Genomic DNA, 23,842 nt, shown 5'->3' with positions numbered 1-23,842 from the left:
TGTAACTTAGGCCCCTTATTGTTGAAGTGAATTTCTTCTAGTCATTTATGCATTGTAAAATAATATTTAGTATAGTTTTAAAACCAGAGGTAGTTTAATTCTCTTAAAAATGGATAATCTTTAGTAGGTTAAGCTACTAAATACAACTGTATTCTATTTATAAACTTATATTCTAACTTATTTATAAATCACATCTAATAAGTTTATTCTACTATATTAATCTTGTTCCATTTTCATGAGATAAAGCTATGAAGAGTACATAAGATATATATACAGTTAAAAGTATGAAAAGGCAAACACCTCTATGTAACTACTGCCCATGTCAGGCCAGCCCCACAGAAGCTCTTCATGTGCCCCTCTGAGATCACAGACTCCTCACTCCCCATAGAGGTAGTAGCCACTCTCTGACCTTGGTGCTGGTCATTTCCTTATTACCTATGTGTGCATCCCTAATAAACATAGTTTTAGTTTGCCTATTTGATAAAATTTACATAAATGGAATTCCATTGTTTGTATTCTTTTGCAACTTCTTGCTTTTATTTGGTGTTACGGTTGAGAGTCATCCTTGTTTTATAGAGCTGTGGTTCATTCATTTATTGCTATAGGTGAAATATATTGCATGACTATATCACAATATATTTATCCATTCTACTGTTAATGGTCACTTGGGTTGTTTGCAGTTTATGCTTCACAAAGAGTGCTTCCATGAACATATTTATATAACTTTCCAAGTGCCCATGTACAAAAGCGTCTCTACTTAATCAGGAATGGAGTTAAGGGGCTACAGGATGTGTGTGTTAGCAGTTCAACTAGATAATGCCAAAGTGTATTCCAAAGGGGTGGTTCCCGTTTAAGTGTTTTGCCATTCGGATGTGTATTGACATCTCACTGCAATATTGATTTGCATTTTTCTAATTACTAATAAAGTTGAGCACCTCATTATTGGCCTTTTAGATTTCCTCCTTTTTGAAAGGCCTGTTCACACCCTTTGCTTATTTTTATATCAGGTTATCTTGCAATGATCTTTTGAATGTAAAAATAAAATTGTAAGCCAGAACACTTTACTACTATGCATAGATTATTCTCTAGAATTACTACACTGTTTGGCACATAGCTTCCTTCTAAATAAACTCTTGCCAAGAAATTTGAATTTTTTTATGAACTGCCTGATTAGAAGGTTAGTATGTAACTAACTACCTCTAATCCTCTTAAAAAGTTCCAGCTTTTGGTAATGCTTCTATTTCCAGGCAATTTTAAAAATATAACTGCAAAAAGTTTATCTAATACTCCTTTTAGAATTCTAGACTAGATTCCATATGGTCCTGAAAATGTTTAACTTTTTAGGCACAATCTTAATTTCCCAGTACTTCATTCTTCATTCTTTACTTCTGTACTATCTGTTCCAGTTTCATTATAGGTAAAGCAGAGAGAAATTTATCTTTGCTACATAGTAATACTCTTAGTAATTTTTCTGTTATTGTTAAAATGTTTTGTTTATCTAATGCTTATGTGGTAAACATTTTTATCCTACATTAGTATCCTTATACTTTGAATCAAATTTAAATATTCACAGTTTTTTTAACCTTTATTTTTTCTTGATTTGTTCTTAGGCATCATTATTTTATCAATTTTGAAATTGTGGTCTTCATCAACATATTTTCCTGAGCGTTCAAAATGAAGTCACAAAATCTATGTTATACTCCAGACTACTAACTTAAAGGAGGGGAAAAATAGAGTCCAACTTATTTTACTCAATAAAATGAAATTAGTTATACTTAGTATACTTTGACCAAAAATTATCAGTAAGGAGAGTAGAAAAGAATAAATAGAGGAAAACCCAGTATTTAGTTGATCTGTCATCTCAGGAAGATTTAGCCCAGAGGTGATTTTGTGAAGTAGTATCATATGTAATAAAACAGATTATATGCATTGAGTCATGGATGTGCCTATATATTATGAATATATCTGTTAACCTGCAAAGAAAGTCCTTTGGTAGTCATATTAGAGTATACATAGCTTGCAGCCTTGAGCAGAAAAATTGCCTGTTAATCAGTGATAGTTCAACATAAGATTAAGATACACACACATGTGTGCACTTGCACACACACAATACTAAAGAGTTTCGTATAAGAGCTTCTTTGTCTTTAGTAAAGATTATAATGAAAACACACAACTTTTTTTTTTTTTTTTTTGAGACAGAGTCCCGTTCTGTCACCCAGCTAGAGTGCCATGGCATCAGCCTAGGTCATAGCATCCCCAAACTCTTGGGCTCAAGCGATCCTCCTGCCTCAGCCTCCCAAGTAGCTGGGACTAGAGTAGCTGGAACTACAGGCGTGCACCATCACGCCCAACTAATTTTTTCTGCTTTTACTAGAGACAGGGTCTCGCTCTTGCTCAGGCTGGTCTTTTTTTTTTTTTTTTTTTTGAGACAGAGTCTCACTCTGTTGCCCAGGCTAGAGTGAGTGCCGTGGCATCAGCCTAGCTCACAGCAACCTCAAACTCCTGAGCTCAAGCGATCCTCCTGTCTCAGCCTCCCAAGTAGCTGGGACTACAGGCATGCGCCACCATGCCCGGCTAATTTTTCCTATATATATTTTTAGCTGTCCATATAATTTCTTTCTATTTTTAGTAGAGATGGGGTCTCGCTCTTGCTCAGGCTGGTCTCGAACTCCTGAGCTCAAACAATCCGCCCACCTCGGCCTCCCAGAGTGCGAGGATTACAGGCGTGAGCCACCGCGCCCGGCCTCAGGCTGGTCTTGAACTCCTGATCTCGAACGATCCTCCTGCCTTGGCCTCCCAGAGTGCTAGGATTACAGGCATGAGCCATCGTGCCTGGCCAACACACAACTTTTCATAGTCAGCTTTCCTCCAAAATGTGTTTTAGAAAGCTTAAAAGAATGCAGTCCATCAATATGATTAAAATCAAAACCTGGACAAATAAGTTTATTAAGTAAAGGATAGGATAAAATAAGAACACAGATATGTAAGAGTTGGTGACAAATTCATCTCTGAGCTTTGTACAGCCAAACAGAGAGAAATAGCCAGTGCTACGATTTCAGTGTCTACCATTCCCGTAGGAAAAGCACAGCTTCCTGGCTTTCAGGTTCCTGTTACAGAAACAGTGTAATATAGTGGACAACATTCTGAAAATGAGCATTCACATCAATTCAAAATGTAGGAGTTGTTTTATCTTAGTGTCAGCCTCAAGATTTACAGTTTCCTCTGTCTAACACACACCCAGTGCAGCATCCTCGCTACACCATCCCTGCTGCATAATCGTCCAGACTCTGATCAAAGACTTCTCATGACGGGAACGTGCCACCTTCAGAGGCAATCAGTTTGTTAGCTCCAAAAGGAAAGACCTTCCTTGTTGCTTCAACCTTTCATTTGATTGAAAGTATAAAGAGAGTAACAATATAAGATAATATACATTTGTTTCAAAACCATTAGTTTTTTTCCTAGCTCTTGGGACTGTAACTTAAAAAGTCTACCCTTACTTGTCTGTGGCAGTCCCTCAGAGGTTTATAGGCATCTACATAAGCTTTCTCTTCCTGAGGTCACACTTTCTCTTGTTAGCATTGACTATCCCTCCTATGTCTCCCACTGAGCTTTGAGCTCATAAGAATAAGGAGCTGTTGTCATTCATTTTGTTCTTGTTCCTTTGCCAGAAATAATGACTGGATCCCCTTAATATTCTACACATCTGTCTTGAATGGATTCACTGTGTCCATTGCTGTTAATGTGCCACCTATAACTGGAAGTGGGTAAGTCAGTCCCAAGGAGCCTGAAGGAAAATTGTACACTCACTTAACCCCCTTCCTACCATCCTAATGACTTATATCAACACAGCATAAGATCACCTTTGCTTTGGGGCAGACTTGCTTCACTCTTGGTTCACTCTTGATCTTGAAGTGCCTAAGTTTTTTTCCCAATGTGCTGCTAAGCTAACTTAAATACAGGACCCTGCATTTATCCCTGTTGTTTTTATCTCATTAGAGGCAGCTCATTACTGCAACATAGCAATATGTATTTTGTATTTTAATTTTTATCATCTGATAAATTCAGTATTCTTCTTAGTCATTGAAGAGTGTGAGCATGCCATGGATATTATTATTAATATCATGGCTAAAGTTTTTGGTAGAATTGGGTCAAGGTCAGAACTCTGGCATTACATTAGAAACCTCTATAGATTGATATATTTCTTTCAGCTATTTACAGGTTGTTGGAGTCAGAAGTTGCCCTGATTCCAGCCCCATTTTTATGTTAATTGAAATATCATGAGGGACTTCTAATATTATACATGCCTCACTAGAGTTTGGTCACACTGCATTTCCATGGTTACACTGCCACAGACAGGAATTAGACCAGTTTAACACGACTTTTCTTTGGTATGCCCCTTTTTGGTTCTCACAAATCACCTCTTGGATAAAATCCTTTTGAGAATCTCACCCAAGATCTGTGTCTAGCTCTATAGTTTATAATGTGAAGAGTCTACCTTCTCTTTTTCCAAAAACAGCCATGGCATTTTCCTCCTTCCAGTTTTCTAGCACATCATTCTCTGGGATTCTCTGGAGAGCCCTCAGAAATGGTTCAGCAGCCTATTTGTAAATTTTCCTCAAGTCTCCAGAATGTGATCCCTCAAATCAGGCAAGTTGAGGTTTCTGAGTGAAGCATGAGGTCTAATTTCTCACGGTCTCTTTGCCATGTAAGTACTTAATTACTTTGTTCCTTGCTAATGGGAGGAAGTCATAATATTTTTCTGTGACCCTAGTCTTAGCTTTATTCCTTCGAACTCATTAAAAGATATACAATTATGAGAACTATAAGAAAATGGACAGAAACCTTTAATAGGTTTATAACTCATCAGAATTGTGGCATCCCTCCCCTGCCCCATATTGGTTGTGGCATTTTGAGACTGTTCCAGAAATGAGGGGTAGGGAGTGTCTCACCCTCAGTAATGCACAGATACTGTGGTCTTCATTCTTCATCCCCTGAGTATTCATGATCACCTGTGATGTGTCCTGGTCTTTGAGGAATCAGAGAATAAAACATCATCCTGCCTATGGAAATTTCCTTTCCTGTGGAATTTCTTAGCATTGCAGCAGTTTCCTTTCCAAATTTGTAAGCCCTCTGAGCCTCTTCCTCTTGCCTTCAGTGTTGTTACGTCATCATTTACATCTTGCCATACTTTGCCTTGGTCTGATTCATATTTTGCTGCATCAGGTATTAATAGATGATGGGCCACTATTGGTCAGTGACCCTATTAGTACTTGTATCTCCTTATCACCCTGCGTCACACACAAGCAGAGCAGTACTCAGAAAATGCTCATTTGATTTCATTGGCCCTAGGTAGTCAAGATCATCAAAATAAATACTGTGAAATTTAGTATGATCAGCTCACAGTGATGTAATATAATTACAACAATGTAATGCCGTATCTTTTAACAATAAGGCTCCTTCTATACTAATAAATAAATACTTCCCCAATGACATGTCTATTTCTCCTTTTCTCAAATTCTCTTTGTTCACTGAATTTTTGCTTCTCTTTTTCTTCTCACACATTGGTTGTTTCATGATATTATACTCTTGACATTTAAAATTTTTGGTTCTTGGCATTATTTGTTTCACTGTTGCATAGTAACATTTTTGTTCTTCGCGACCATCTGCTTATTTTAAGGTGTGTAATTTTTCAATGGCATAGAATACTTTCATATCTTTACTTGCCTTAAATGCTATTCTAGGATATGTATGTGTGGCATTTTTTTCTAGACCTTATATCTTATCTTTAATGAGCACTTGGTAAATACAGAAAGAGAAATTTTAGCCACTTGATAATATTTTAAAAAGTGTTTTATATCTCAATAAGCATATCAAATATACTAAGAAATAAAGATTTCCATAAAATTATTCCATTGTGTTGTATAAAGAATTAGTAAACCATTTTTATCAGTGAGGAAAGTGGGGCTCAGCAAGGTGGAAACATATCCCAGGGCACTTAGATTTTGATCATAGTTCCACTTATTTCAAGCCTGAAGATCTTCCTGCTATCGGTACTTGAGAAGATCCTCCTCCTGGCAATTCACCTGGGCCTTACGCACCATGAAAATGGGAGGTAGAGAATTTCCCTGCTAGGGCAGGCATGAGAACTCCCCATGAGGCTGGTGTCAAGGGGGAAATGCACAAATAAACTAATCAGATCCACTGTGCATTTATGCCTATTAATACGGTAAGAATAAAACAACCACCAGCAGAAAACGTGGACCCTAGACCCTCTCCACTAACATGGAAGTCAGAAGAGTAGGGAATAAGATGGGAGCTCAGAGGGTATGTACATCTCCACTTTTACTTACAGGTTATGATATTGGAAATAAACATCAGGCTGATAATGAAATTTGAGTTAATGGGGGAAAAAACCCAGCTCAAACTATAGAATTGAATACTGGAAGCTAATTGATAAGAAATTGAAAAACAATTGTAATTTTTAGAAGAAAACTATGAAGAATGTTGAGAAAAATATTGATAGTTTCAGATGTCCCTATGTGAGTACACAGAGTAACACATCTAAACAGATACGGTCTCCTGGGCATCCTGGACTTGGTGAGATTTGCCTAATGGCTGGGATGAGACAGTGGAAAGATGTCATCCTTCATTCATATATTCATTTATTTAGCAACATTAATTGAGCATCTATTATATATAATGCCAGGCACTAGGCTAGTTGTATGGTATAAATACGAACTGCGCTCTCAAGAAGACAGGCTGACATATAAACATTATTAAAATTTTTATAATATGTTATATGAGCATCTTTTCCCACTATTTTTCAAAATTGTAGAAAGTCCATATCAAGTCAGTTAGTCTCCTAGTAAATACACTGCTCTCAGTATGTATTGTCTTAGGAGAGGCACTCCATCTCCTGCCAAGAACTTATTCTTCTGTGGGCCTGAAAAATAGGTTTTCTTTTCAACACCATCTCCCTAGCCATTGTTGCCTTTGGATAATCAGATTCCTCTAAAGAAACCAAACTAGCTATAAGACTCCAAGGGTGTCCTTATTGCTAGTTATGAATACATTGTATTTCTTTTAAATAAGCAGACTTTTATTTATTTTTAAGCCTTCTTTGAGTTTTAAACTTTTTTTTTTTTCTGTTGCATAAGCCTCTTTGCTATCTGGTAAGGCATCTTTTCTTCTTCCATCAATTAACATTTGTAGATGTCTTTTTGTGTGCATACTTTTTTGAAAACTGACCCTCAAGTAGCAATCTAGGGTGTTTATTATTTAGTTTCCTGATACATTAATCATATTTACTTAATTTGTTACCTGCTTAGAAAACTTAGCAATTTAACAAGCTTTTGATCATTGTGTGAAGTTTGCTGCAGTTGCTAGGAACCATCTGCAAATCCTCATCCCCTGCCTGTTCCTTCAAGGTGGCCCAGAGGAGAGTGTTAACCCTTTGCCTGCTTGATTGCAGGAGGAATGCCAGCTCCTGAACAGGCCTCATTGGTGGAGGAGGGGCAACCACAGACCCACCAGGAAGCTGCCTCCACTGGCCCAGGCATGGAACCCGAGACCACAGCCACCACTATTCTAGCTTCCGTGAAGGAGCAGGTACATCCTCTTATTGAAATTCACAATGAATTATTTCTTCAATGCCTTTAAAAATTAATCTTTGGATGTGTTTTAAATTTGTCTAACGTCCTTGACGCCTTCACGTTTTCTAATTATAAGGTGTTTACATCCCTGAGTACATTGGGATGACTGGCATGTAGAGCCGCTCCAGGTGCCAGTCAGAATCGGAACATGCAGGATACTTGTGCGTCTGCAAGTAAGGACAATCTCGATGGTGATCGGTGTCTGTCTCTCCCACATTGCAGAGTGTGTGCATGCACGCAAAGCTGTGTAAAGCGTAGTTCTCAGTGGTGACTTTCCCATCAGGACTCCGGCAACCTGAGGCCTGTAATACCTTCAGATGTTTCGAATATTTTAACATAGGTATCATATAGGGTTGTCTCTGTGAGTTTTGGATGAAGGCTATATTTGTGTGTTTGTCTGAATTTAAGTATACTCATTTTGTGAGCTACTGTTCTAAAACTTGTCAAACTGTGCCAGTTTGCTTCAATGTCATGTTTATGTTGATTTTTTTTTCAAGGCACTAATATTCTTTATCCTTCAAACCCAAGTAACCTTCTAAATTAGGTCTTACCTGTTATGCTTAGAGAAATTGAAAGTCTGGAATTTAATTTCTTAAGATTTAAAAGCTTAATAAGGTAAATGTAAATTTAAAGCTCCAGAGATAGTTTTCTTTTCTGCCCTGTCCCTCCAAAAAAAAGTTATATGCCCTTTCTGAGAGTAATTCTGTTGGAATAATCTAATATTAAATTTAAAATATGTTTAAGTCACTCAGTGTTAGTTTTCTCAAGAGAGATAAACCAAATATTATATATTTCCTGAGATATTTTTAAAACATCAGTATCAGCAGCTCAAGTGACTAATGACAAAAAATGAAGTATTTAATACCTTATTATTTTACTATTTGCTGTAACTTGGAATGTGTCATGAAAGATTGCTCCATAACTATGACATATGTCTAATATGACATTAGAGCTGTATTTTTAAGAAAAAGTGATTTCACAACTTATTCTACTAGCAAGATGTCAAAATATTTTCTATTCCTCACTGAAATTTGAAGTTTTTAAGCATTCCATAAACTAAGACTTTGAGAAGACACAAGATATAGTCAGTACCATTTTCATCTTCCACCAGCTATAGAATGTCTAAGCTTCTATCACCTGTCTGGGAGAAACAAGAACTTTTTTTCTTGTAGCACTTCATAGTTGTCAAGATTTGACCCAAGGAACCGTACAATGAGAAGGCTCTGATTTATTTGGGGCTCCTAGTGTATTCTATGTGTTGGTGAAACATGACGGTAAATTTATCAAAATGTCCAGAAGTGACTCAAAACTAGAAACTGTATGCAGTAAACATAGCAATGGGAAATTTGTATTTGTACCTTGAGACCAGATACTCTCTATGTTGAAGAAAATGTGGAAACTTATGATTTTGGCACTAGAATTCTTTGATGGTCTCAGATGACTTCAAAATTTTATCTTTTGGCAATAATTAATGTTCTGAATGAATATTTTGTGGGAGATAGCAAGAACAGTTTCAGTTCCCCAAGCTAGTTGAAAATTAAAGAGTTTGTCTTATTTATTAAAAGAATTATATATCTCCATATTATTTCATTAGTGGGAGGATATACTCTAATCTTTGCTTCTATCCCTATCCTGAGAAATCAGAATCCATTAATTTAATTTGCAGTTTTCATACATGATTTCTTTTAAAAATTGTCATTGCTCAGTACTAAGACTCTCCTAAACTATATTACTCCCTATCATCTGCCCGGTGGGGTAGAGCATAGAAAAGTTAGATATGAATAAGGAAACTAATTACTATTCCCCTTATATGTTTGATTTAAAAATGCTAGTTAGAGTGTGGCACTCTTAGCCTACATGTTACACTCAAATGTAATAATTAATGTCGATCATGTTTTGTATCAAAAGAGCAATATTCTTAGATGCATTTTTTTTTTTTTTTAAAGAAAAACCTCACTGGCATGCCATGTTTATAACCATGATATGGTGATACCAGCTCTACTGATCTCAAAGAACAGACCTTGTTTGGTGGCAGAGGTGTCTCAGGAATGGTGTTTCATTAGGGTAGAGAAGGAGGGGACCCCCCTCAGTGCAACTGGGTAGGCAGCCTGGGTTTCCATCCTGGCTTCTCTGCTTACCATGTGATCTTGGGAAGATTTCTTAACCTCTCCATGCCTCAGTTTCCTCAGTTATAAAATGGGGATAATAGTAGTTAGTGAGGACATTAAATTCACGTAAGTACAAAGCTTACAGCAGTACCTGGTGCCTAGTAAGGTCTAATGTTACTATTGTCAACATCTTTACATAAGAAAAACAGGCTCCTCTTGGAGGAGCGGATGGTTCTACTTTTTAAATATATCTAGAGATTCAGTGAGCTTCTTTTGGACATTGACATCAGAAGACCAAAAAAACCTTTCTGAATATTGAGTATTGTTTATGCTATGATGGTATCATACTTATGCACAGCATTAAACTTTCAAAACTTTACCATACTGGTCTCACAAATTAGAAAAGTTTTACATATCTGTTGTGAGAAAGAGAGCATGTGAAAATAAATTTTATGAACATGCTGATTTATTGCAACCCCAAACATAATGTCAAGGCACCTGGTTAAAGAATTACAAAATAATACCTTTTAACACTAACCTAAATTTTGAGAGGAAAAGTCTGGGTGGTTCTTTATAGTAAAGGACGTCCAGGCCAGTCAAATACCTCACATGTACTCCCCCTGAGTAATTCATGGTAAGCGGTAGGGAGGGAAATGGCAAACAACCAGTAGCAGTCTTGTTAAGAAACCATTAGTCTGTTAGATATCTGAAATTGGATTTAGGGTGTCATAAAAACACTGAAATCTTGTACCACTCAACCATGCTTTCCCTGGAATCCTCCAGCGCCGGAAGCCGTTCCTTATTCCTTGGCATAATGCTAGAATTTACATTCTTGTTCTTTTATAATATGATAATCTTTCACATTGATGTCAGTCACAAATATGCATACCTGTACAGGTACAAAAAAAAGTCCTTGCTCTTTTGCAGGTAGTAAGAAGGAGCCTGCTTCCATTCAAATGCTCCTTCTTTCATGAAACCATACTCACCCCAACCTGAAGTGAAATCAGATCTCTCTTGATCTCCTTTAGTGCCTTAAACCACTGCTCTGACTCTTAATCAGACGCACCTTTGGATCCACATAATCAGTACCTAAAGACAGAGCCCTGGTTTATACATTGTTTTGTACATGTGTTACAGGTTGCTCCTCTCCCAGTGCCTTATATATATCTCTAAATATATTAGACCCATAATAAATGATTGTTCAAGAAGGGGAATGGATGAATAATATTGACTATCATATTACTTTTTCACTAACCTGCTGTTTTGTGAAGATAATGGAACCTGTAGCTACATTCACAGAAACACTGTAAGCACAGGAGTCTCAAGGACAGTATCTAGAAAACTTGTTGCCCAGCTGTACATTCTTATGACAATTTGAATTGCACTATATCTGTATTGATTCAGAAATTAAATGCAGTCTCCACATGGAGCAAAGTAAAATTTTATTTCATATTGATGGTCAAATAATGACATAGATGTTATAACTTTCATCTCCTATCTGTTCAATTTAGGTGGCAGTTAAGTGTAGGGAATAAAAGGATGTGGTTATCTTGGTAATGTCACAGAATATCCACCAGCATCATGTATACCAGGTAATATGAGTAACTGCTGAAGAAATGTTAAGGATTGTGTTTTAAGAGAAATAAAGTCAGCCCATGGGAATAACAAAGTAATGTGATTCTTGGACTTGAATCTGAAATTACAGGAAATGTTGGTTGAACTTCAGCCACCAGTTGGCTGTAATAAGGATCATCATTTGGCAGTTTCTACTGTTCAACTCAACTCCTAATAAGAATCTAGGAGTCCAAGTTGAATACAGATGTAGGAAAGGAGGAATTTTTTTGTATCCTGATACTTTTCTAATATCTAGCAAACTTGTAACTGGTTAGTGCCTGTCTTAATATCTACATGTAATAAATAAAGCAGTATAATTGTGGTGCCCCAAAAGAATCCTGCCTCCTCCTGTAAAAACCTTAGACTAAACTGATTGATATACCCCTGAAGTGCACAGCACACCTTTGGATGCAGAGGAATTGTAATTTGATAAGACATTGGCTGCTCATCCAGAGCCTTGCTGCTGCCCCCTGCTCCCTAAGTCGGATGTGTTAGAGTGATCATTTCACAGAAACAAGGAAGCAGCAAGACAAGGTCCATGTGCAGGGTAGTATTATCAATTGGTAGAATACACTGTAGTTTTATAATTGGTGGGATATGATCTCTTGGTTTTAGAAACACTCTTTGTAAGAGGACCATATGGCCAATCATGGATAGGATTAGCAAGTGTATTTTATAGTTCTATATAGGATGCAATTTGATTTGTGTTCTGTAACATTACACATGTAATATTCATTAGATCCTTTCATCTTCTGTCATAAAGTTGTTTGAATAATTGAGATATTTATTTGAACTTGGTTGTACCCCTCAGGCACTCTAACTTCCATTCTATTGTTCTCCCACAAACTGTATTCTCATATTTTTGGTTGATGATTTAAGGAGCTTGGAATCCAGATTTAAGGTTAAGGCCAGTCCAGATAGCATGAAATGGTAAGCAAAGAATAGATTTGGTAAAACATGCTAATTTTATAGGTACTCCTCTTATTCTGGTGAGGTCTCAAATTAGATACTATGTATCCTTCTTTTGTTATCTTTGATGAGTGAAAATTGCACCGTTCCTCATTTGTGAAGCTCTCAAAGAGAACACCACCTTTCAAGATAATATTTTCTGGCTTTTGTGAAAATTACCATTGTACCTTCAGTGTGTCCATATTAACTTAAAAGATATTTAAATATCAAAGAGTGAAATGAGAGCCAGAGATCCTTAATTTTTGAAGATAAAATAAAGAAATTTGGAGCCCAACTGTGTCCTATTGATATTACTGCATTTTTACATGGATATCTTAGCTTCAGTAATTACACACCCTTCCTGTATGGCAGAATGCCCAGAACCGAACAAATTCCAGTACAATTATTTACTTTATTCCTCCGAAACTGAAACGACTCAACTGTTATGCACCTGCCTTTGCAACTTCCTTTTATTTGGCTCCTACGTTTATTTACAATGAAATAGTCCTCTCTGACACACCTCAGCCACATGCAGAAGACAGAATTTTTATTTCAGCTGTAAACAAGGATAGTTAACTAAAAGTGCTGTGCTGTAAGTACAATGTCTAAAACTTCTAATTTTTCCTATCGGTAACTAAATTATCCTAGTATTTGTGGTTATTGTGTAACCTATAGCAAAGTCTTCCATGCCTGAACTGCATCATCAAACACAAGGTAAGATTGGATCTCTTCTTAGTGATTTTTGTGGGATCATCAGATTTTACAGCTTTAACTTATTAATGTTATAGAAATGAGGTTCAGAATGAGGTCAAGTGGTTGAGCTCTTGTGACACTGTTTGGCTTGTATTCAAGCCTTCTGAACCCTGGTACATGGCTCTCAGCAGATTAGTCCTCTTAAATTGCCATACCATGGTCAAAATTTATCATTTCTCTTCCTTGTGTTAATGATGCAGGGTATCCTCCACCTCAGGTATCTCTGTGGTTAAAGACTAATACAGAGTATGGCCAACAGACTTACTCAGTTTTTGAGTGTTACTCCTCTCCTCCCTAAAAACAAATTGTCATCACCAACATAATTAGACTGCCAGGTTAACAAAAAACAAACATATACATTTGCACACCTGTCCATATTTTCTGATAGTCTGATGAATGATCCTCTGGACCCACTAACAAAATTTTCCGGTCTTATATGGCTCCAGTTATACATTCAGAATGACTTAGTATTTATTCTCTTTGATTCAGTTGGAAACATCTTTTTAGGTGTATTGACACTGAAGAATTTGTTAGGAAGAGCTAGTAATTCTAGGAACTTGAACAGACTCTGGCTGTTCATACATAGCTAGATCACAGATGCAAATGTGGAATACGTAGTAGGTACCCCCAAATATTTATTGGTTAATAATGCTCACTATTTTTCTATACTTAGATTAGGCTTGCTTTTAATTAATGAAAACATATATTTATTCAAAGCCCACTGTGAACAAAGTATTTTGTCAAGGAAAGGGTTGTGGGGTGGGAGGAAGGAGACATGTAAAGATGTTCTATTTTGTGTAGTTTCTAGCCTCAGGAGAATGCAGAGGCACAAACCATATTGTATACTTTAATCTGGAGTAATGGAAACATGACTATTCATTAATTAAACTCTAAGTTCCAAGAACATGTGTACTTTTGCCCCCCTTTTTATGTAAACAGGGTATAAGTATGTATTGTATCAGTTTAATGTAAATTTGTTAATTTTAGGTAAAAATTTAATTTTTACCACAGAATTAACATCACCTTTAGTTTACATTTAAAATTAAAGGATGTTTTTCCTTTGTTAACACTTAAAGCCAACCCTGACTTTGCATTTTAAAATTATAATTTCCTTTTCAGTTGAATAACCCAGTTCACAATTCCTATTCAGAGTTAAATTATGAATATATGGAATAATTTTTCCCTTGTACATGCAAACTTTATGCTGCTAAATTTGAAATGAGTGACTGCTGAGTTGGTGAGATTAAGTGGATGACAGAATCATTCTGCATTGAATTCTCTGCTCTGCATGATCATTTTTCTTTTTAGAATCACTTCTAGAAAGAATAATATTTCAGAAACATACTTTTCCCTTCAGGTACAGCCCTAAAGTTATTTCGTTGCTATTACAAAACACAAGGTAGCCAGTGCCTATCTTCATGTCCAAGTGTTCTCAATCTCTAAATTGCCATTTTTGTCACTTTGCAGTAATGGGTCCGTATGGTCTTACTTTAGCTTTGTATTTTATGAATGTGTTGTTTCCAAAGTGATCAGATCTGCTGTACCTTAGAAACATAATTTAGGTTATAATTATTTCATTTCAGACACCTAAGAAAAATCATTTAAAATGTAAAGTTCTTTTCAAGTAGTTTAAAGACAAATGTATGTCTTAACTTATAGAATCTTAACAGTTTTTATATACGCAAACCTTAAAAATATAAGAGTTACACATAATAGAAATAGTCTGCAAGCAAACTGAAAGAACACATTATTGAAACTCGAAGACAAATACCTATTACACAATTATAGTTCATATAGTCATATTTCAAATATGAAAATGGCCATCATAAATTTCAAGATAGTGTACTTAGAATTGAAATCTCTGACTCTTGAATGAAAATTTACTTTTCCTTTAAAAATTGGAGTTCAAGGCATTTCAATATAGAGACTATTTAGTATTTTAGTTTATAGACTTTTACATATGAAAATTCCTATAAAGCTGCATGACATCAGTAAGGTATTGATCATGTGATATCATCTACCCTAATAGGCATATCTCATTTTCAGTATTTCCCAAAATCACTCTTAGAGCCTAAATTAAGATCAAGTTCCATAACCACTACCTATGGCCCTATGGCCTTTTAATAAACTGTTCTGGAGGAATTAATAACTCTTACTATTTCATCCATATTTAGCATTTCTACATTCTATTATTCCTTTAGAAATACCTTTCTGTCACAAAGTTGACATATGCCATGATCTCTCCCCTTTTAAAAATATTTCCTTTTAAACAGTCTTTTTTGCCCAAATAAGGAGTAAATTGATACCTCACTTTTTTCATTCATGACCTTAGCTTCCTATATGTTTCTTGCTTTAAGGCTATAACTGTTGGAAGCGGCGGGACATGCTTCCTGGAGTTTTTCCATTGCACCATTTTCTCATTTGTTCCTTATAAGGTGAATAATGTTTTTTTCTATAATGTAAGCTCTTAACAGCAGGATCTTGATTTTTCTTTTATTTCAGTTAGCAAAGAATAATGAAAGTGAATTCTGATTAAATTATTATGTGAGAAATATCTCTTAGTGATTGCTGCTGTTGTCATCATTCTAAGCTGATTGATTACAAGCTTTGAAGGTCTGTAGGTAAGAATATGAAACTTGTATTTGTACAGCTATGGTGCTGAACAGAATGCTGTAATGCTTAGCTCATTTGATCTGCACTACAAAATTGGGCAAATGTATTTTATTGATGTGAAACTATTTTTATCTGGTTGAATAATTTTTTTTAAAGCAAACTTCTTTACTCTTGATAAAACTTATTTCCATTTCCCATTAAGAAACCTATGTAGACACTCACCCTATTGTTAGAGTTGGAGAGTACCCCTGTTACTAAAAGACCAATAGAGTAGAATTGAAAAGAGTGGATCATCTATGCCAGGTCTGCCATTGTGAGAACAAAGACCCAGCATTGCTTTACTGGGCCTGCTGCTTGTTGACACAAATAGATTGCTGTGTCTTCTTCTTACTGCCACCACCACCACCACCACCACCACTACTACTATTACTGGGAAAAAATGAAAAATCTAGAAAAACTTTATAATTGTCAGTAGGATAAAAGAATCAGTGATCTCTGTGGAATAGAAATCCAATAGGAAACTAATAGCTAACATTTATTGAGTGCTTACTATGTGTCAGACATTGTACTTAGTTCTTTAAATGGAAGATCTTCTATATTCCTTATCACAACTTTTTGAATTAGTGTAGTGAAAAATCTGTCATTTTTCTAGGCCACTAAACATCTCATCCCAATTTTTTTGTTTCACACATTTTCCCACCTTAATAAACTTGGTGGGAAAATAGTCTTAACCTGTACAATATCCTTTCAGTAAATTATTTTTATTCCTAAATTAGCCAAGGTGCTTTCTGGTACGTGTAACTAAAAACCTTGAATTATACCCATAGGTATTATTATTACCACTATTTACAAATGAGGAAACTGAAGTTGAGAAAAGTTGAATAACTTGCCCAAACTTATCTAGTTAATAAGCAGGGAATCTGAGATTTATGTCCAGGCAGTCATACTCCAGAGATCCATGCTAAACAGTTAAAATCTACAATGAAGTCAATAAGAGAAGAATGGATACAGAGGAAAATGGAATCATTGATAGTGACAAGCATAGGAGAAGTTATCCTGAAATATAGAAGAAAAGAACAAAAATGGCATAATAAATGCCCCTAGATATGGCAGCTGTAGAAAGTAGATCTAAGGGAAAAGTTGTTGATTTTCTTGAAGGATTTTAGAGTATTTAGAACAGAAGCAATACTTAAATATATTTTTAAGATATTTTTTTCTGAGCAGAAAATAAAGCCTGAGTATACAGATTTAAAGAGGTCATTACATTTCAATCATCTTCTAGGTAATTCCTAGACAGGAAAAGAGACCTGTCTAGGAATTACCTTGACAAAATTTTATATTTACAAAGTGAAAGAGGAAAAAACTTTATAAGAATTCAGATAAAAGAAGTAGTTTATCTGCAATGATAAAATTAGGCTTCAGTAAAACACTAAATTCCAAGTAAGTGGAGTAGACCAAGTGTGTGTGTGTGTGTGTGTGTGTGTGTGTAGAGTTTTGAAGAAAAAAATGCTTTTAACACCAGAATTTATACCCAGCTTAATTGTCTTTAGGATGTGAAAGATTAAAAAGATATTCTTAGACATTCAATGGTTTATGAAATGTGTTCACTCTGATATCCTGTTACCCTTTTTGATAATTAAACACATGTTCCCTTTAGGGAGAAATTTTCATGGTATAAAATAACTAGTGGATCTTCTCTGATTTGGTTAAAATTCCAAAATAGGAAACAAGGGTTTTCGGGTATTACCAATTAGATTTTGTAGTCCTCTGCTTTCCTGCTTCTCAAGGTCCTCAAGCTATATATTCTTTCAAGTAGTTGAGATTGATATGTTAATATGTTTGGTGACTGTCACTATTGGCCATTGGTATTGTTCTGATTCACTCCTGATAACAGTGAGTAAACTGCTTACACATTTTGGGCACATTATGGGGGAGAATTCCCAGTCAATACAGAATTTCATTTAGGAATTAAATGGCATTTTTCATTGTTCTAGCACTTAAGATGTTTTTTGTACCTGGTAGACTTTAATGACTTGAATCATGGTTTGATGGCTTATTGAATTTGCAGAGATGAAAAAGGAAATCTTCAGTTTAAGCTGAGCCCAAATTCCTGTACATGTTATCATCTTTCTTGGACTTAGTAGTATTGTTTTAATTCTAAAGCCACAAAATAAATCACTAGTTAAAATAAAATTTCACAAAAAAATAATAAAAAGTTACCATAGGCTAAAGTTGACAGAGGAAAAAAGAAAAGTAAATTTATATAGATTGCAAGCTGTGGAATCATGGTTGTGAAACTGGATTATCTTGCTTAAAAAATGAAAAATTTAGTACTACCACTATAGCAGTGTTCAGATCTATAAGGGTAGCATGGCACAGTGTTTAAGAGCAGGACCTTCCAACTCCATAACTGCTAAGCTGTGTCACCTTGAGCAGGTTACTTTGGGTGGAGCCTCCTGTATCCTCAAACCTGCTAAAAATAGTAAGTGTTCAACAAACATTATCTAGTTGTTTTCCTTGAGATGATATGTAGTGGAAACACCATGTTCTAGCTCAGGGTCACTTAGGAGGGACCTAGATCCAGATTGAAGAATACCCAAAGTTGGAGGGCCCTGGCCAAGACTTGGCCCATGGAAGAGGTTCTAGCCAAAGGGCCAGGAGAGGTTTGGTCACATCCCTAACAGCCTTTATGCTGAGAAAGATCAATGTCTGAGTAGACCCATGGAGATATGGGTTGTGTCATCTTGAAGTAATTCTACAAATCCAACTCTTTCCAAATATCTGTTCAGAATATATTCGGAAATCTCATTAAGAGATTCCTCAGATATATGTTTTTACATTAATGACCCTCAAACTCACATTAATTACCTGGGAGAGGTGAGGGAAGAAGTAAAAAGCCCCCTCTCCCAAAAACAGTGTATAGTGAGAGAGATAAGATATCCAAAGGAAAATTAAAAAGTTTCCTCAAGATATGTATACAGTAGCTTGTACCTGATACTTTTTTCCTGGCTATTAGAAAAATCAATTCTGCACAAAATTAGTAGCCGAAGACATTTGTTCAAACATGGATCTTGTTTATTTCTAAAGTGAAACGGAGGTCCTCGAATCTTGCCTAGGACCACACCAAACTTGGGCTGCTTCTGCTTGTGCAGACATCAGCCCCTCTGGCTCAACAGCCTGACGCTATTTTGAAGTGACGTCACACATCTTTTGGGGGAGGGGGGAGGCATCTGTGCTAACAGGATTGTATTTTCAAGCTTTTAAATGCTTCCAGCAATATTTCATTGAAAATGTAGGCTTAGTCATGTCTAAGCCTGCAGAAATACTGGTGCTTTTACAAAGAAGTGGAGAGTTTGTCACTGCTATGACGGTGCATATCCCTAATATATTCTTGCTTGCTGTAACCTGGATGCAATCCAAAGCCAACTGTAATCACTCTGACTGATTTATTTGAACTGGCAGAGCTCACATCGGCATCCTCTAAATGTTCCCTTACGATATATTCTTCCACAGAAGAAGGTAAATGTAGTAATTAGGATTGTCTTATTTTATGACTAGCACTATGCAAAAAATAAGGAGCCATTTCCAATGCAATTCTTGTATATGAAAAATATGTCCCAGCGTCAAAGTCCTTTATCCAGACAGACTAGAAATGCACTATAACATAAAGTAGATTGGCCACAAATTTGCAAAATACAAGATCTGGTTTGCTATTCTGTGACTGTTTTAGCTAGCATTTCGACTGCCCAAAATAAACCCTAAATAAGGTTTTAAAACATTTTGAGGAAACCATGTCAACCAGTACAGTGAGCTTTGATTCTTGTAGCACATTAGCATTGGCAAGTTGAAGGGCAGGCACCCTGACAGCTCAGAAAAATGTCAAATGGCCACCTGAGAGCCAGTCAGAGGAAGCTACCAACAGGGACAACTGAGCCAAGGAACAGCTCTTTCCCAGTTCCTTCGGTGGAACACTCCGGAGTGTGCCACTGGGTGGGCCGATCAGTCCATCAACCGGGGCCTCCTTGCCACCAGCCAACCCCCAGGACCCTGTAGTAGAGGTATATGGACCCTTGGGGGCTTCAGTATGTCCTGGGACATCACTATACCATAGTGAATATTTTTAAGTGTTACCTTCTTTATTATTTATAGTGATAATTTGATAATTCTGACTCATCAGTAAACTTACAGTGTTTCACTGTACTCTTCCAAAGAATTTAGTGAAATTTTAAAACATAACCTGGTATGGTGGGAAGAATGCAGCCATTGATGTCAAACAGACCTGGATTCAAATCCAGGCTCCTACAAACAACTTTATCATATTGGGCAAGCACTTTAACCTCTCATAGCCTGTTTCCTCTTCTGTAAAATTACAATAATAATGCCCAGTTAATAGGTTGTTGTAAGGCTTCGATTAGATCAAATATTTAAAATCTAATAAAGTGCTTGATACTTAATAGGTGGTCAAGTACCTATTCAGAAGCAGATCTATCTCATTTACCAGGGATTTCATGAATATTGAAGTTTTATCATTCTTCCGGGATTTTAGTGATAAAGCTGGCATTCAAATTTAATTGCCCCTGAAATTGCTATGGCAAAATGAAGCCGCCCACCCTGTGTGGGAGTACTGTTTACTCTGTCGCTCTTTGTTTCCTGCAGAGCATTAGTTTATTTTTCATCTTCATCTATCAGAGATTTTCAATTCCCAATCTTCCAATTTTGTTTGGTGAGTTGATACAGTCCCCCCTTTCCTTCTGTTGGAACCTGCCCTAGGATGACTCCTGACCTGAAATGCATGTGAACATTCTGCAGTCTAAAATAACCTAATGTCATTCTTCTGGGAGAGCTCTCTGCTGGATCTGAGAAGCAGTAATTGTTTCAAGAAGATCAGCTGTGGCTGAGTGGAAGGTAGGTTTGGATCACAGTGTAGAATGACGCGCAGAAGCAAGCCGCTGTGCTCCAGGACTGAAACTGTCCTAAAGAAGTGGGTAGTGTTCTACTTTAAACTCTGTAAAGAAGATTCCCAGCCCATCTCATTGAAAAGAAACTGTTCACTCACTTAAATAGGTTTACAAAAAGGAATCATTTCTTTAATATTTTTGATTTTTAATATTAGCCCCCAAGTGCTCTATAATATGTTCAATAAGCCCCATTGACTATAAGACAAGTGTAGAATTCCTGTAGGATAAGACAAGACATTACAAATAAAATGAATACCAAACTGATTGACATAACTATCTTGGACTTCTTTTGCTTACTGCATACTGATGTTGTGGCATTTCAATGAGTATCTGTAGAGTACCAGTGTGTATGGTACTGCCCACTTTGTATAGGTCACCTCATCTAATCCTCACAATGGTCCTATAAGTTTGGTGCTATTATTGTCTCCATTTTCAGATGAGGAAGCTGAGGCTCAGAGAATTTGCGAAACTTTTAATTTACCGAAATCTAAATACCATCATACATAGCACAAGCCTTTGTTCCTAGAATTGGACCTGCTGCATAATAGATGATTGATATTTGTTGGATGACTGAATTTGAACATCTGGTTAGAGTCCAGCAATTGCAAAGGGATTCAGTTCCAAGGAGCCTTCTGACTCTAAAGCCCACAGCTTAAACTTTTTTTCCCTACTTCTCTCCTCCCTCAGTCAGCCCTGTATTAGACATTTTGATAGAAATAAAAGGGTATAGAGGACATAGTCCCAGCTGTCCATATGCATAATCCAATGAAGATACTTGCAACCCAGTAACACTTTGTTTAGGAGCATCACTTAGGTGGTTCTAAGCTTTAGAATAAGCGCCAAGGTAACTAGGCACTAAAGCAGCTCTGTTGTAAATCTGTGTGTTAATTGGGCCTCAGGTTTGGCAGCTGTAACAGAGACATCAAAATACCATGGCTTAAGCAAAATGAAAATATATCTCTCCATCACAAAACAGTCCAGGAAGCCGTGGTGCAGAGCTGGCCGGGGCGGCTTTGCTGCCTTCCTTGCCGTCTCTGGGCCTGAGGCAGCTCCGGGTTCTCACTGGTTCCCAGCCAGCAGGTAGGAACAAAGAGCCATGGGAGCAAATGCATTCCTTTGGGAGATCAGGCTCTAGGAGAAGTTTACTCCTCACATGCATAGAACGTGGTCCCTTGGCCACAACAAGCTGCCCCGAAACTGGGAATTACATGCTCCAGTGAGCAGCCATGTACTCAGCTAAAATGACCATAAACAACCAGCAGTTGCTGCCACGGTCTATTTTGGAAGAGCGTGGGTGCCCTGGTGCTTGGGCCTGCTTGCTCCTCTGCTCTTTTCTCCCTGCTTTGCCCTGCTCTCCTTTCCGTCAGTGTCAGGCTGGGTGGGCTGTTCTGGATGTCCCATGTGGTGTGGAAAGGACTAGAATCAGAATCACTACTCTGATTCTTATATTTTTTGTAAGATGGTGGTATTTCACTATTTAATATTAATAATAAAAAGATGCTATGAAAGATAAAGTTTTATTTCCTTGTGTTCTCAACAAATTTTAAAATGTTTAAGTTCCTTTTTCCTTTAAGTCCTAATATACTGACTTTTGAAGTCCTGTAAATATTGTTTAAATTTAAAAAACAAAATCCTCGTATTGAATTTTTCATGGTGTTGCCACCCTGTAAAATAGTAATGGAAATCACTAAATATTCCCAGTATGAGTAATTAGTGTTGCTATGATATCTTAAATGTTTTGTTTTTGTTTCTTCTCAGTTCTTGCATTTGGAAAAATTATTATATTACTCTAGAGTTTTAAATTTAAATTTAATTTTATAATATCATCAGTTTTCTCCTCAGAGAACTCAGAATCTCAAGTTACATTGGTAAGGGTGTTGAATACAGATTTTTTTTTTCTCCTGCCTGAAAACTTTTCCCTTTACCGTATATAATTGGAAATGAGCAAAGTTCAAAGTATAATCTCAACTAAAACACTTTTTTAGGAAGACAGAAGTTTTCTGATCTCAAACATGTTGATTTGTTGAGCATAGGAGAGTTATCTGCAAGCGGTGCATTGCCTCACGCCTGTAATCCCAGCACTCTGGGAGGCCGAGGCGGGAGGATCCCTTGAGGTCAGGAGTTCAAGACCAGTCTGAGCAAGAGCAAGACCCTTTCTCTATGAAAAATAGAAAAAAAATTAACCCAGCATGGTGGCATGCACCTGTAATACCAGCTAATTGGGAGGTTGAGGCAGGAGGATTACTCAAGCCAGGAGTTTGAGGTTGTAGTGAGCTATGATGATGCCATCGTACTGTAGCCTGGGAGACAGAGCAAGACCCTGTCTCAAAAAATAAAATAAAATAAAATAAAATAGGAGAATGTGATAAGTACAGTACTCAAATATTTGTTGACTAAATCATATTTAACTTTTTAAATTTAAAAAATTGCCCATTTTAATCTATATATTCTGAACTATTAAATAAAATACTTAAAATAATTTGGCTATGGTAACTACCCCCCCAGTACTCAATACAGTTATATACAGCACTCACACGGATAGATTTAAGCCCATCCATGTGCACAGGGCACAGGCAGGCATTTGTGTTGCAGTCAGGCTACAATAACTTCAGTTCTTTAAAACATACTAAAATTATACTTAAATGTCTCTGAATAACTGCAAAGGTCCTATATTTTGCTCTTTAGGCTCTCACCCTCAACCTTATTCACTCTAATTTGAAATACAGGTTCAATACCCCTTATATGAAATTCTTGGGACAAGAAGTGTTTTGGATTTTGGAATTTTTTTGGATTTTGGAATATTTGCAAATTATACATACTGGTTGAGCATCCCTAATCTGAAAATCTGAATTTTGGAGCATTTCGCATTTTCAGATTAGAAATGCTCAATCCGTATATAATTTAGTTATCTTTGTATTCCTGTACCATATGTTTTAGATATGCACAGTTAGTTAAGTGGTGGAGGCCAAGAAGAGGACAGGGACCAAAGGGCAGGAAAGAGAATGCGTGAGATCAAGATTAGAAGAGGAACAGTGACAGCACCAGCTGATGGTTGTATGTCAGGGCAGGAGACAAGAACAACTGAAAGGCCCAGAGACTAGTGGTGTCTTCATACAGTTGTGAATGTTCATAGTGGTGCTCTCAAGTCATCAAGAAAAGTGTGTGTGTTCTATATATTCTAGTTAATAAGTCAGAA

General features: G+C 36.6%; 1 protein-coding gene across 13 annotated transcripts in view; it reads left to right on the top strand.

Annotated features, from left to right (window-relative positions):
- PKP4 (plakophilin 4) overlaps positions 1-23,842 on the top strand; it is a 222,853-nt gene that overhangs the window by 61,633 nt on the left and 137,378 nt on the right. For 12 of the 13 annotated variants that reach the window (XM_069497850.1, XM_069497681.1, XM_069456529.1 and 9 more), the window contains one exon: positions 7,472-7,608. In XM_069497850.1, coding sequence (XP_069353951.1) covers positions 7,477-7,608 — 132 coding nt within the window. In that variant the 5' untranslated portion in view covers positions 7,472-7,476. The remainder of the gene's footprint in view (positions 1-7,471; positions 7,609-23,842) is intronic. The other variant, XM_069456298.1, reaches the window with a different exon arrangement.

This window comes from Eulemur rufifrons, chromosome 1 (assembly GCF_041146395.1).
Source record: "Eulemur rufifrons isolate Redbay chromosome 1, OSU_ERuf_1, whole genome shotgun sequence".
Lineage (NCBI taxonomy): Eukaryota > Metazoa > Chordata > Mammalia > Primates > Lemuridae > Eulemur > Eulemur rufifrons.
The sequence above is the reverse complement of the archived record's forward strand: the minus strand, read 5'-3'. Positions and strand labels throughout refer to the sequence as shown.